This window comes from Anopheles ziemanni, chromosome 2 (assembly GCF_943734765.1).
Source record: "Anopheles ziemanni chromosome 2, idAnoZiCoDA_A2_x.2, whole genome shotgun sequence".
Lineage (NCBI taxonomy): Eukaryota > Metazoa > Arthropoda > Insecta > Diptera > Culicidae > Anopheles > Anopheles ziemanni.
In genome coordinates this window covers 27,687,932-27,701,226 of record NC_080705.1, presented here as the reverse complement: position 1 = coordinate 27,701,226, position 13,295 = coordinate 27,687,932, and the positions used below count along the sequence as shown (strand labels likewise).

The window sequence follows — 13,295 nt, the reverse complement described above, 5'->3', positions numbered from 1 at the left end:
AGTGCTTAGAACTAAGGGAGATAGAACTAAGAACCTTAGGTATATAAGAATGCAAACTTGACAAATAAAATTGCACTTGAAGCCAAGCGCGTTAATAGAGTCGGAGGCTTCGCTTAAGGTCTTTAAGGAAGTTAGCATCAACTTCTACACGTTGATCATCTTCTTGTTCTTGTTCATGGTGGAGAAGAGATGTTTCAAATCTCCTGGAGGATATTACAACTTGTTTTTAACTAACTTTAAACAATCATTCCTTCTTTGAACGTACATGTATTGATAAGTGTTGTAGTTAGCTATAACAAGTCAGCCTAATGAATTGCATAATTCTGGTGCCATGAGCTGGAGGGTTATTCTGATTCAAGCCGTTCAACTGATCGGTTATACACTAACCAAACTCTGTACATTAATAACAGCGCGAATTCTGGGAATTATTTCATACTGGAATACAGGTGACGTGTTGTAAGGTTAAATGCAAAACAAACCCAGAGGTGTTTTGATCATTTTATTCTAAAAATGACAACAAACTAAATTTTCTGAGAATCCTTATCGATCAACTAACAGTGGTGATGAAGGGAAAGAGCTTCACGATCGTGTGAGCTATTCGTATGATTGATTAGTTAGCGTTTCATCTTGAGTATAAATTAACTCATGCTACTGCTCTTCCAATCTCAGTCAGTGATAGGTGGTCTAGGCATAAAGATCGGCACTGGATGTACATCATTCTTGAAAAAGTCGTAGAGATTTCATTGTGCTGTGAAGAGTAAATGTGATACACCAAAGTGCTTACCTGTGCATGACACTGTTCACTTAGGACATTGCTTGTAACTCACAAACCCAGTACCCTTCCAATTGAACACTTTCAAATATACATGTTTTCAAATTTCGGTTGAGAACGGTACAACCATGATTGCGCTCAAGGATGCATCAATCTTGATGTTAGTAGTAATGTGTGTAGGAGTCTCAACTGATCCAGTTTATCAGAGCTCACATGATGAAGGAAACATAACAGCCTATGAAGACCATGTTCGGCTATCACTTCAATCGATGGAAAAGCGGTATGAGCAGGCACTAGCAGTACAAACAAGATTATGGTGGGAATCGGCATACGCCAACGATGCAAACATCACGGCCATGTACATAGCTGCAGTGGAGATTAAGAATATTGTTGAAGTAATGCGAGTGGTTAAGGCACCGAAACTTCCATTGAATAGTATGAATTTTTTCAGTCAACAGCTCAGGAGATGCAGCAGATCGCGATCGATCGGTTGGAGAGTCGAGATTTGAAGCGCCGTATTAGAAAACTTTCGAAACTGGGCTATGCTGCCCTATCAAACGATGAGTTTTTTTATATAACGTACTCGATAGCCATCATGAGGAGCAGGTTTGCAAGTATGATATTTTGTCATTACGACAAGCCATACAAGTGTGACATCTCACTCGAACCGGAGCTGACGGAAATCTTCGCTAACAACCGGGACCCGGAGGTGCTAAAGTACTACTGGGTGCAGTGGTATAACGAGGTAGGGAGATCGGCACGCGAACCGTTCATGAACTACGTCGAATTGAATAGGAAGGCCGCTCTGCTGAACAGTAAGTCGCAAAATTCACGAGTGAGTCCATATTGCTAAAACCTGCTTCCGTTTTAACATAGACTTTACTTCTGGTGCTGAAGCTTGGCTGAGTGAGTACGAGGATAGTACTATCGAGCAGCAGGTTGATGACATCATCAGCCAAATTAGACCACTCTATGAACAGCTACACGCGTACGTTCGTTATAAGCTGGGACAAAAGTATGGCGATAAGGTGGTCTCCCATACTGGGCCGATTCCAATGCATTTGCTCGGAGATCTGTGGGCCCAAGCATGGGATCATGTATGTAAATCAAGGTTTATTCAAGGCATGTTATGCTTGGGCTACACATTATTCGTACTTCATTTAAGATCGCTGACTTTACAACCCCGTTCCCGGAGAAAAAACTGCTCGATGTGACTGACGAGATGATCCGCCAGGGATACACTCCGCTGAAAATGTTTCGCAAGGGGGATAACTTTTTCGTTTCCATTAATATGACAAGGCTCCCACAGTAATGTTACTGCTCTACGATGTGTGACGAAGGAAATTTCATTTGTTCTTTGTCCATTTTAGAGCCTTTCGGGAGAACAGCATTCTGGAAAAACCAACAGATAACAAGAATGTGATCCTCCAGAAGGACTACGATGACGACGAACAGGCCAAGATTAATCAGTACTACCGCTCTGCATTAACGAAGCTTGTGTTCCTACCGTTCGCCTATACGCTGGACAAATATCGTTGGGGTGTCTTTCGGGGTGACATAAAGCCCACAGAGTACAACTGCAAGTTTTGGCAGCTGCGTTCGCAATACTCCGGCATCGAGCCACCGGTTGTGCGCACGGAAGAGGACTTTGATGCCCCGGCCAAGTACCACGTGTCGGCAGATGTGGAATATCTTCGCTATTTCGTGTCCTACATCATTCAGTTCCAGTTTCATCGTGCTGCTTGTACGTTGGCGGGAGAGTACGTAAAGGGAGACCCGGAGAAAACACTGAACAACTGCGACATTTACCAAAGCACCGCTGCTGGAAACAAATTAAAGTATGTTTTGATTAAGATCAACCGCAATTGCATTATATGACTTTATTCCATCTTGTGCATTTTTCAGGGAAATGCTCCCCCTTGGATCCTCAAACCCGTGGACGGATGCCATGGAAATTCTTACCGGTGAGTGGAAAATGAGTGCGGATGCCCTGTTGGAATATTACGATCCGTTGTATAATTGGTTGTTGGAGGAGAATAAACGTTTGGGAGTTCACGTTGGCTGGACCGATTCCGAGAGTAAGTTTTAGGTTTATCGTAGAAACTTTACAGTTACTAACTACAATTTTCGTTTGTAGAGTGTGTTGCTAATACTGCAGAAGGATTATCGAACTCAGGTGATGTTTCTGGGGATGGCAATTAAACTGTTTGGTTTGAAATCCCACGCAAATAAATCGATCGTAAATATGAACATGCAAACATTTTGTAAATAGTGTTTCTTTTGAAGAAATGTCCGAAAAGTTGGTTGGAAATCGACTGGTTTGTCGAATTTTTTTTTTTTATTGAATCGATTTGTTTGAAAATATTTTTTTATCATGTTACACCGTCGGGAAGCGAAGCAGCCATCCTTTTGTTCACATCGTCCGCTATCGGATACCGATAACGGCGAGTGGAAGGATTCAAATCCTACCTTCCTCGGGATGAAATGAGTGTGGCTTCTGACAGCCTCAAACCAAGCGACCTACTGTTTTGGTGATTCTAACCAACCCCTTGTTTAATTGAGCCGTGCATTCTCTTTACCTACGATGACGACGAACTGGTTAAGATTAACTAGTACCACAGCTCTGCATTAACGAAGCTTGTGCTTCTACCATTCACGGAACAATAAAAAAACTCTGTACAATAATAACCGCGCCAATACCGAGAATTACTTCATACTGGGTTACTACTCATAATGATGATATGTTGTGAGGTTATTCGCAACAAACCCGTGATCTTATCAACACCCAGTGGTTCATAGAACATTATTTTCAAAACATGACCACAAACTACATTTTCTGAGAATCCGTATCGATCCAATAACGTGATAAAGAAGGGAAAGAGCTTCACGATCATCTAAGCTATTCGTATTATTCATTAGTTCGCAATGTCGAGCTCAGTCAGTGATAGGTGGTCCAGGCATAAGGATCTGCACTGGAAAATGTACATCAATCCTGAAAAAGTGATAGATATCTCATTATGCAGTGAAGAGTAAATGTGTTCAAAAATTCGAATCACTTAGGACATTGCTTGTGATTCACAAACCCAATACCGTTCCAATTCAACACTTTCTAACATACATGTTTTCAAATTTCGGTGGAGAAAAGTTCAACCATGATAGCACTCAAGGGGGCATCAATCTTGTTGTTGATCGTAATGTGTGTAGGAGTCTCAACTGATCCAGTTTATCAGCGCTCTTATGATGAAGGAAACTATGAAAACCATGTTCGGCTATCCCTTCAATCGATGGAAAAGCGGTATGAGCAGGCATTAGCACTACAGAAAAGTTTGAGGTGGGAAGCGTCGTACGGCAACGATAACAATTTCACGGCCCTGTTCATTGCTACAGTGGAGTTTAACCGAATTGTCAAGGTACTTTGGGTGGTTAAGGCACCGAAACTTCCATTGAACTGTATGCATTTCTTTTTCAGTCAACAGCTCAGGCGATGCAGCAGATCGCGATCGATCGTTTGGAGAGTGGTGACTTGAAGCGCCGTATCAGAAAACTTTCGAAACTGGGCTATCGGGTACTGCCAGCCGACGAGTATATTGATATAATGTACTCGATAGGCTCTATGAGGAGTAGCTTTGCGGATATAAAGTTGTGTCATTACGACAACCAATCTAGGTGTGACATTTCGCTCGAACCGGAGCTGACGGAAATCTTCGCTAACAACCGGAACCAGGAGGAGCTGAAGTATTACTGGGTGCAGTGGTACAACGAAGCAGGGACAACGGCACGCGCACCGTTCATGAACTACGTCGATTTGGTCAGAGAAGCTGCTCTGCTGAACAGTAAGTCGAAAAGTCTACGGGTGCGTACATATTGTTAAAACTTACTTCCGTTTTAACATAGACTTTACCTCCGGTGCTGAAGTTTGGCTGAGTGAGTACGAGGATAATACTATCGAGCAGCAGGTTGACGAAATTATGAATCAAATCAGACCACTCTATGAGCAGCTACATGCCTACGTTCGTTACAAGCTGGGACAAATGTATGGCGATAAGGTGGTCTCCCCTACCGGTCCGATTCCAATGCATTTGCTCGGTAATCTGTGGGCAACCAAGTGGAACCATGTATGTAGGTAGAATTTCAAGGAGATTAGATCATATCACATTTGCTTGGTTAAAGATTGCAGATTTTACAACGCCATTCCCACACAAACAACTTTTCGACGTTACCGACGAGATGATCCGCCAAGGGTACACTCCGCTGAAAATGTTCCAGATGGGAGATGACTTTTTCGCTTCTCTGAACATGACAAAGCTGCCACCGTAATATTTCTGCGCTACGATGTGTGACCAAGGAACTTTCATTTATTCTTTGTTTATTTTAGAGTTTTTTGGGAGAAGAGCATTCTGGAAAAGCCAACCGATGGACGGGATTTAGTTTGTCAAGCCAGTGCATGGGATTCCTACAAGATCGACGACGTACGCATTAAACAATGCACACGTGTGACGATGGATCAGCTCTTTGACGCTCATCACGAGCTTGGCCACACTCAATATTACCTACAGTACCAACATCAGCCGGTCGAGTATCGCCGTGGTGCAAACCCAGGATTTCACGAGGCCGTCGGGGACGTTATCGCCCTATCGGTATCTACACCGAAGCACATGAAGAAAGTAGGCCTCCTGCAGGACTACGATGACGACGAACAGGTCAAGATTAACCAGTACTACCGCTCTGGCCTAACAAAGCTTGTCTTCATACCGTTCGCCTACACGGTGGACAAATATCGTTGGGGTGTGTTCCGGGATGAGATAAAGCCGAAGGAGTACAACTGTAGATTTTGGCAGCTGCGTTCGCAATACTCCGGCATTGAGCCACCGGTTGTGCGCACGGAAGAGGACTTCGATCCTCCGGCCAAGTTTCACGTTTCGGCTGATGTGGAATATCTTCGCTATTTCGTGTCCTACATCATTCAGTTTCAGTTTCATCGCGCCGCTTGTACGTTGGCGGGAGAGTACGTAAAGGGAGACCCGGAGAAGACCCTGAACAACTGCGACATTTACCAAAGCACCGCTGCTGGAAACAAATTAAAGTATGTTTTGATTAAGATCAACCGCAATTGCATTATGTGACTCTCTTGAATCTTATTCATTATTCAGAGAAATGCTTGCCCTTGGATCGTCGAAACCGTGGCCAGACGCGATGGAAATCCTCACTGGTGAGCGGAAAATGAGTGCGGACGCTCTGTTGGAATATTACGATCCATTGTATAAATGGTTGTTGGAGGAGAATAAACGTTTGGGAGTTCACGTTGGCTGGACCGATTCCGAGAGTAAGTTTTAGGTTTATCGTAGAAACTTTACAGTTATTAATTACTAAAATTTTCGTTTGTAGAGTGTGTTGCTAATACTGCAGAAGGATGATCGAACTCAGGAGATTCTTGGGATGACATTTAAACATTCTGGATTGAAATCCTACGCAAATAAATCGATCGTAAATTTGAACATGGTAAACATTTTGTGCATTGCGTAAATTTTGAAGAAATGTCCGAAAACCTTGCGTGAAATTGAAGTATATGTTATTATTATAAATGATTTAAAGTGAAGTAGTAGTGCCCTTGGGGCTTAGTGTTGGATGGGAGTAAGATTATGAAAAACGATCTACCATACTGAATATGGTGCGTTTTGAACATTAACTTTTGCTCATGGTTTTCTTTATAGAATGTAAATAAATCAACATGGACCCCGAGGAGGTTGTGTAAAAGTGTGCCCATGACGTTAAAGTGGATTAATAAACTGAATTCTGCAAAAATAATTCATATGATTTGAAGACTAAACAACCGCTTCGTAAAAACTATTCGAGACAAACATACCGTAATCGCTGTCTGGAACAACATATTCGGCCCGGTTACCCGATGACTCTTCGCAGCAAGATCTTCTGGGCACTGCGTGAGTCGATCATTTTCGCGGACATACCGAACAACCCAGCGGATGTAGGATAGACACAACATGAGCCGTGGCACCACAGGCGCAAATGGAGGGTGCAACTGGAGGGCGTAATTAGATGTGTAATCCGAGACGCACCAGAGAAACTCACGACACCGATTGTCCTCACGTTCCGGGTCGACCTGACGGACGCAGCGTAGATACAACATGAGTCGCGACAATACATCACATTCGCAACTCGAACATATCTAATCCACCGAATGAAGGAAGTCACAACATCTTGCCGGTGGTCTGATTCCTGAAAATACCAACTGCGTCTAGAGGCGGAAGCAGACCAAGGTCGTTCCCATAAGCGGGACGGTAGCTAGAATGCTTATATATACAGTTACCCGTCAGGGAACAGTCAGTCGAGTTCAGTGAGTCGCTAGCAGCTAAAGTCTAGAACGGACAGTGTTTCCTAAGGTTGCAGAAACAGTATTGTTTAGCTCGAGAAAAGCTGAAAGAAAGGCACATTTAAACATACCGAATATGTCAAAGTCTCTGTAATGAAAAAAAAAATTAACGGTCACTTTGAAAATTGAAATGTGGTATAAAACAGAACTGTCAGATCACAACTAGATTACTAGTCACAGATGTGATCTAGATCAGGTTACTAGTGACAGATCACAACTGAACTAGAACGTTACATTACAGTTTCGTGCAAACCTTCGATTCATGCAAATTGTGTGAATTGTGAATTAACGTAACCAATTTCAAATCCACACGTTTTCACCAACCAAACGCAATCAGCACCGAAGTCACACAACCAACACACGGTTAATTAAGGCTAGGAGAAGTAAAACAAACCGATCAAACATAATCCAAAACTCAACCATATCAACAAGCAGTTGCACTCCATCAAGTTACGCCAGCGTGCCCCGTTTGAGACCCGGTAATTTTCTTTTGATGCTTGGTTACTCCAGTATTTCGAATAATTCAATCCTTTTTATCCCTGTTTGATTGGCCATCGATAGCTGGATTTAATCACCTGGGAAAGATGAGTAAATCTAGTTCCCGGTGCAATATTCCATCCGAGGATGAGCGTGAGGATCCAAATCATCTCATCCCGTCGTCGTCAGGATCCTTAGGATCGTTGTCAGGATTCTTCCCTCGAGGAGTGAAGAAGAAATATCCTATTGTAGTAGAATCCGCTCTCGTCTTGCGAGAACGTACACGGAAGAAGTTGGAAGAGCGCGAAAAGCGACGTCAGCTTCGAGAGGAGGAGAATTCGTTTATGGAGCGTGAACGTCGTGAGCGGGACTTTATACGCCGCAAGGAACATGACCATCGAATCAAACGAAACCAATCAAACAGGCAACGCGGCAACGACTTCGGTGGACTGGATCAACTGGAATCGCTTATACGTTCGTACGATCGGAGTTTTTACAAGTGGTACGATTCGTCCCATGATGAAGAAATGGAAGTAGAAAGGGCTTACCATCGCCAGTCAACACCCTTTCCGAGTGAAACGGTTCCCATAAATTCGCCAAATCCCCATGGGCAAATGACTCCACTTAGTTCCGGAAAAAAGGGCGATTCGTCCATAAATGAAAAAACGGCCATTAACTACTACGCCGATCGTGACGACAGAGCTTATGTTGGTACCGTTGGCAGAAGTCAACGCAATGTACCGGGAAGCGAAAGTGCCTCTCTATGTCAGTCATCACCAATGTCGGGTGAACCGTCAGTCCCCATATCTTCACCAACTTCCCGTGGGCCAAAGACCCCACCAATCTCGACGACGTTGCATCAGTTCCTACTGAGTGATGATATGAGCATGAACGAAGAGGTGAGTGTCGCAATTTCGAACACCATGCCTGTCCGCCACCTCCTGGCCATTAACACCATCCCTTTTATATTTGTTGTCTAGTGTTTGCCAATCCATCTTTACAAAGTTTTCTTTTGGCGATAAAGTGGTTTCTTATATTCAAGTAGGGAATCCATCGTTATCAGCATTGCCTTGTTACGTTAAATTTGTCTCATCCCATGGTTGGCTTCTTATAGTATCTTGTATGTGAACTTTATCAAACCATAATATTATCTTGTAAGATATAATTCTTTGAACTTACATATATCCTGTAAAGACCCAAGACAGACAGCCTACCGGTTTAGTTTCATCCAAGGTATTTACTTCTCTATTATAGATTTTAGCTTTATTTGTTTGGAGGTTTGTTTACACTAAAAACTCGACCAATACTGAACCGTCGATTCTGAAACTTTCCACCCATTAAGTTTAAGCACTCTACATATGTTGTTGAAGATTTGTTTGATCATTTATTTTTTAAATCATCATAAATTTTACAAAACTCAGTTTTACCAACACAAACAAAGCAATCATGTACACATATGTCAAGGTGCATGAAATATGAAATATGCTATTATTGTAACTATTAAATTTAAACAAATCTCCCAAGGAAACAGTTAAAACCATAATTCTTCTTTCAATCCCTTCTTTACCGAGCATTGCTCGGGGTACAAGTTAGTTTCTCATATTCAGAAATTCACGCTTTTATTCTGCTACCATGGCGTTTCTCATACAAGAAATATACAGCCGCTACCGGCCAGCTCTGTCGTACGCTCCTCGAACTTTGTCTTGTAAGCCCGATCGTTGGCTTCTGTGCCAATACGTTCAGCTTTCGCTCCGATTCGCTCGTCTTGTTCGTTGCTGAACAAGGTGACTAAACCAAGCTAAACAACTCGCGAAGGTTTATAGAGCATCAAAGTCAAGGTGTATAGTTTTAGTGTCAAAAAAATAAAAAAATCAAAGACCGTCGTAATGGCAGTAGAATTGACCAAATTGTGTATTTGTAAAAGATTTTTTCAAGTGATTAATGATGCGTATGAAAATTATTACTTCCATCAATTCTACTGCCATTACGACGGCCATTATTTTTTTATTTTTTTGACACCAAAACTATACACCTTGACTTTGATGCTCTATAAACCTTCGCGAGTTGTTTAGCTTGGTTTAGTCACCTTGTTCAGCAACGAACAAGACGAGCGAATCGGAGCGAAAGCTGAACGTATTGGCACAGAAGCCAACGATCGGGCTTACAAGACAAAGTTCGAGGAGCGTACGACAGAGCTGGCCGGTAGCGGCTGTATGAAATATATGATATCCTGTTGCATTTCATATCCCTCATTCAGTAATCAATTATCATATCACAGTTATCCTGTGCAACCGCATTCGAACACAATTTCGGTTCGCAAAACTGATTCACTTTCCGTTTTCTTTATTCTGATTCCTTTTTATTTCTTTAGCACGCCTGTAAAGTTAAGATAGACGTTCCACTGGATGTGAACTGCAACAGTCTGCCGCAGGAGTCACATAACATTTCGAAACCCCTAGACCAGCACATTCGGCAGGATCATCAGCTGTTCCCGGTGTCGGCTCACCTGGCGGGTTCCAGTTATGAACGCGTTCCCATCGAGTCAACGTTCATTCCCACTCTGGCGGAACGTGCCAGTGCACTGTCCTCGGCTTGTTCATCCGACAAATCCGTGGATTGCGGCCAAAACCGTGCTTCAGGGCAGCCCACCACTTACGAACAGAGTACTCACGCGGTGTGCGATCCATCGGGCGATGGCGGAGTGTACAAGGAATATTGCGCCGAATGTGATGAGTTCGTTTTTACTCCGGTTTGTACGGACGAACCATGCCCATTTCGTTCAGGGAAGAATATCAATCCCCAGGCGCACCCTTGAATGGAGTTTAGTAAAATTATGACTGGTCAGCTGACATTGGATGCTGTTATGTAGGTCATAAACCTCACGGTAAATACATTAATCAAATATTCACTTCGCTCGCCTGGGATTTAGGTTGCGGAACTGTTTTCGTATTGTTTGGTTAAAGCTCAACACTTTCTTCTTGGTGTTGATTTGCTTCAATGATTTGGAAAGGATTAAACATAAAACGTGTTTCTAGATATGGTTTTGGCAGCATCGGGACTATTATTCAAGAACGGGTTTTTTGCGGCTCTATTTTGCCTATGCGTTACGTTTTCTTCTTACTACGTTTACATCGTTCAATAATAATACCTTTTTTAGGCAGGGTTAATCTGCACTAACAAGTACTAACCATATTTTGGAACTATCAAACTAAGCCTAATACCCATCACATCTCACACAACATGGCTCAGGGTAATTGTTTATCAAATAAATCTGGAATTGAGACACTTTTCAATAAATCATAATTGCCAATCTCATCTGCTTATGTATGTTTTAAAATTGGCATGTCTCAAACTGGTTGTCCTACTCAACATCTTAATAACGCACCAACGATACAATCGTCGGGTTTTTTTTTCGGGTATGAATCTTTCTCATGTTTGCTATTTTAACTTACGAAACAACCGATTAGCAAGCTATGCTTTCCGTGTGCATATAAACGGAACCTCGCGCTAGCTGATTTCAGTTCAGTCTTCTTCCGGACTTCGTCCACTGGCTAAGAGCAAAATGTCTCCATTAATATAAGTTTTATCGTGTGGTACTCATAGTGGTTATGCTGATTGTAATGGTGGTCGCCAGCGATACCGTGGTGGAACGAACTGAGCAGGCTGCCCAGCGCCCGGAAGGCCAACGAAGCCGAACTTCCTTCCGATTAATTTTTTAGGCAATCTCGAATGGACGAAAATTTTTGCCGATCAATAAAAGATGAGTGCCGACGCTTTTGTTGAATACTTCCGGCCGTTGGTTGGTGAAGGAGAACAAAGTCCTCGGGGTCAATGTTGGATGGGAGGCAAATCTCAGTAAGTTCGAGCTAATTTTCCAACAACACAATGATACTCACAGAAAATGTATTTTTGATTTCGTTTCAGTATGTAAATTCGCTTGAAAAGCTTTAATGTTTTTCAATATAATTTGAATCTGAAATAGAAGCTTCGATGACGCAAACCTATTGTACATAATGGAGGCACCTAGTAAGTGATTAGTTATACATAAAGCAATCATCGAAAACTTTTTTGTATGCTCTGTTTTGCAGCACCACGAGAAAGCAAAATAAATAAAGGTGAGAGGTTTAAATTTTAAAAGCACAAAACTGTGACTTATGTCTAAAGGTTAATTGTATTCAATTGATAACTATCGAATGTAACATTGAAAAAGTTTACAAAAACCTGCTGCATTAAATTTCATCCGAAATTTGTTTTACGTCCTTGACATAGAATCTACTTTCAACCAGACTAACGCGTTTGGATCATAGCACTTTGCAAGTTGACAGTGACAATCAGCGAATTCAATGTATTTAGGTCAACTATCCCTTCCCCAATCTGCTCCACAACCCTCCCACTCTCCAAGTGTCACCTTCTAGTTATCAGCTACTTTATTGTTTGGGGTGCGTTTTTTGTTGAATCTAATGCTTTCCTCCCACAAGACTCGATTGTAATGCTGTGGTGGTCATTAGTGAATTGAGACGTGGTGGAACTGGTTGCGTTCTGTTAAGTTGGTGTCCAGCTATCGGCATCAAATGACTGATCTTTTCCCTCTTAACAAACATTTTCAAACCAACATTTAATAGTACAAAGTTTCTCTTTTGATAAAATAAGCTAAATAATTTATCACCCGAAAGCTTAAAAAAAAGGTCATTGTTTTTTTTTATCTGGTCTATTCATAAAAGATTTTGGGAAAAAATTACAAAAATAGGTGATTGGTATAGGCCCAGGAAAAATATAAAACCCAGAAAAACAGCTGATCGAGCACCTTTCTTCACAAGGGAATTTATTTCTACGCCGATTCAGCTCTTTTATCATTCAAACATTCATTGTCAAGGTAAATTAATAGTAGATTTTTTTCCTTCCAGCAGTAGCTAGTACATTTGCTTACAAATACGGCATCCAGATAAGTTGAGCTGAAGAAATCGTTCCAAGTTCAATAACATGAGTTCATTGGCCGGCCGAAATAAGCGGTGTTTGTCTTTGCTATGTTTCCCATTTAATTCTTTAAACTAGATTAACTTGTTTTTTTTATTGTTTGCAATGCGAGAAGGTTGGCTAACATCGGTAAATTGATCTTCCGCTATCCTCTAACGGGTGGTGGAAGTAAACTTGATCCTTTCTACGATTCGGGAACCTGTTTACGTGTGCAGACAACTGTGTGTCTTGGGCATGTCTTTCGTTTACCTCCTTTTTCTTCCTTCTGCTTTCTCTCCTATTTCTTTTTTAAAGCTGATGGGTGATTGAAACGAGATGAATGATCTGTCTCTGCTTGCTTCAGTGATCCTAGTGCCCTAATATAGCGTACCAAATATAGCGGAAGGTGGAGTCAAAACCACCCTTAAAATTCTAAAACTCATTTTGCAATCAAAAACAAAGCTCAATGCTTTTAGAGTTTTTGAATCAGCCATACCGTATACGGTATTTCAAGTCTCCATTTTCCAACATTCACCGGAAATTGTTGGAAAAATTGTCTTGATGATGCATTTCATCGTATTACTCATCAATGACGAAAAATTAATGCTTTCGAAGATTTCTAAAACATTATAACATTTAACATTCAACTCGTTTTATCTTATTATGTCTTTCAGATATACGCTTAGGCCTATATTACCCCATTTT

General features: G+C 41.7%; 2 protein-coding genes across 2 annotated transcripts; both read left to right on the top strand.

Annotated features, from left to right (window-relative positions):
- The first annotated feature begins 900 nt into the window (after window positions 1-900).
- Window positions 901-2,974, top strand: LOC131293316 (angiotensin-converting enzyme-like). Its single transcript, XM_058321396.1, has 7 exons — window positions 901-1,167; window positions 1,224-1,587; window positions 1,649-1,869; window positions 1,938-2,080; window positions 2,143-2,610; window positions 2,678-2,850; window positions 2,910-2,974. The coding sequence occupies exons 1-7, from the start codon at window positions 901-903 to the stop codon at window positions 2,972-2,974; spliced, it is 1,701 nt and encodes a 566-aa protein (XP_058177379.1).
- A 1,279-nt stretch (window positions 2,975-4,253) lies between these two features.
- LOC131293315 (angiotensin-converting enzyme-like) lies at window positions 4,254-13,276 on the top strand. Its single transcript, XM_058321395.1, has 8 exons — window positions 4,254-4,605; window positions 4,667-4,887; window positions 4,943-5,085; window positions 5,148-5,855; window positions 5,923-6,095; window positions 7,722-8,536; window positions 10,009-10,386; window positions 13,265-13,276. Exons 1-8 carry the CDS (start codon window positions 4,257-4,259, stop codon window positions 13,274-13,276), a joined length of 2,799 nt encoding a protein of 932 aa, XP_058177378.1. The 5' UTR covers window positions 4,254-4,256.
- The last annotated feature ends 19 nt before the right edge of the window (window positions 13,277-13,295 follow it).

What these genes read in the sequence shown, in the direction of transcription:
- LOC131293316 (XM_058321396.1), top strand. Translation starts at nt 901, where the DNA reads ATGATTGCGCTCAAGGATGCATCAATCTTGATGTTAGTAGTAATGTGT. An exon ending in GAAGGCCGCTCTGCTGAACA is followed by an intron (nt 1,588 to 1,648) that starts GTAAGTCGCAAA and finishes GTTTTAACATAG; the next exon opens with ACTTTACTTCTGGTGCTGAA. An exon ending in GGGCCCAAGCATGGGATCAT is followed by an intron (nt 1,870 to 1,937) that starts GTATGTAAATCA and finishes ACTTCATTTAAG; the next exon opens with ATCGCTGACTTTACAACCCC.
- LOC131293315 (XM_058321395.1), top strand. Translation starts at nt 4,257, where the DNA reads ATGCAGCAGATCGCGATCGATCGTTTGGAGAGTGGTGACTTGAAGCGC. An exon ending in GGGCAACCAAGTGGAACCAT is followed by an intron (nt 4,888 to 4,942) that starts GTATGTAGGTAG and finishes GCTTGGTTAAAG; the next exon opens with ATTGCAGATTTTACAACGCC. An exon ending in TGGCTGGACCGATTCCGAGA is followed by an intron (nt 6,096 to 7,721) that starts GTAAGTTTTAGG and finishes GGCCATCGATAG; the next exon opens with CTGGATTTAATCACCTGGGA.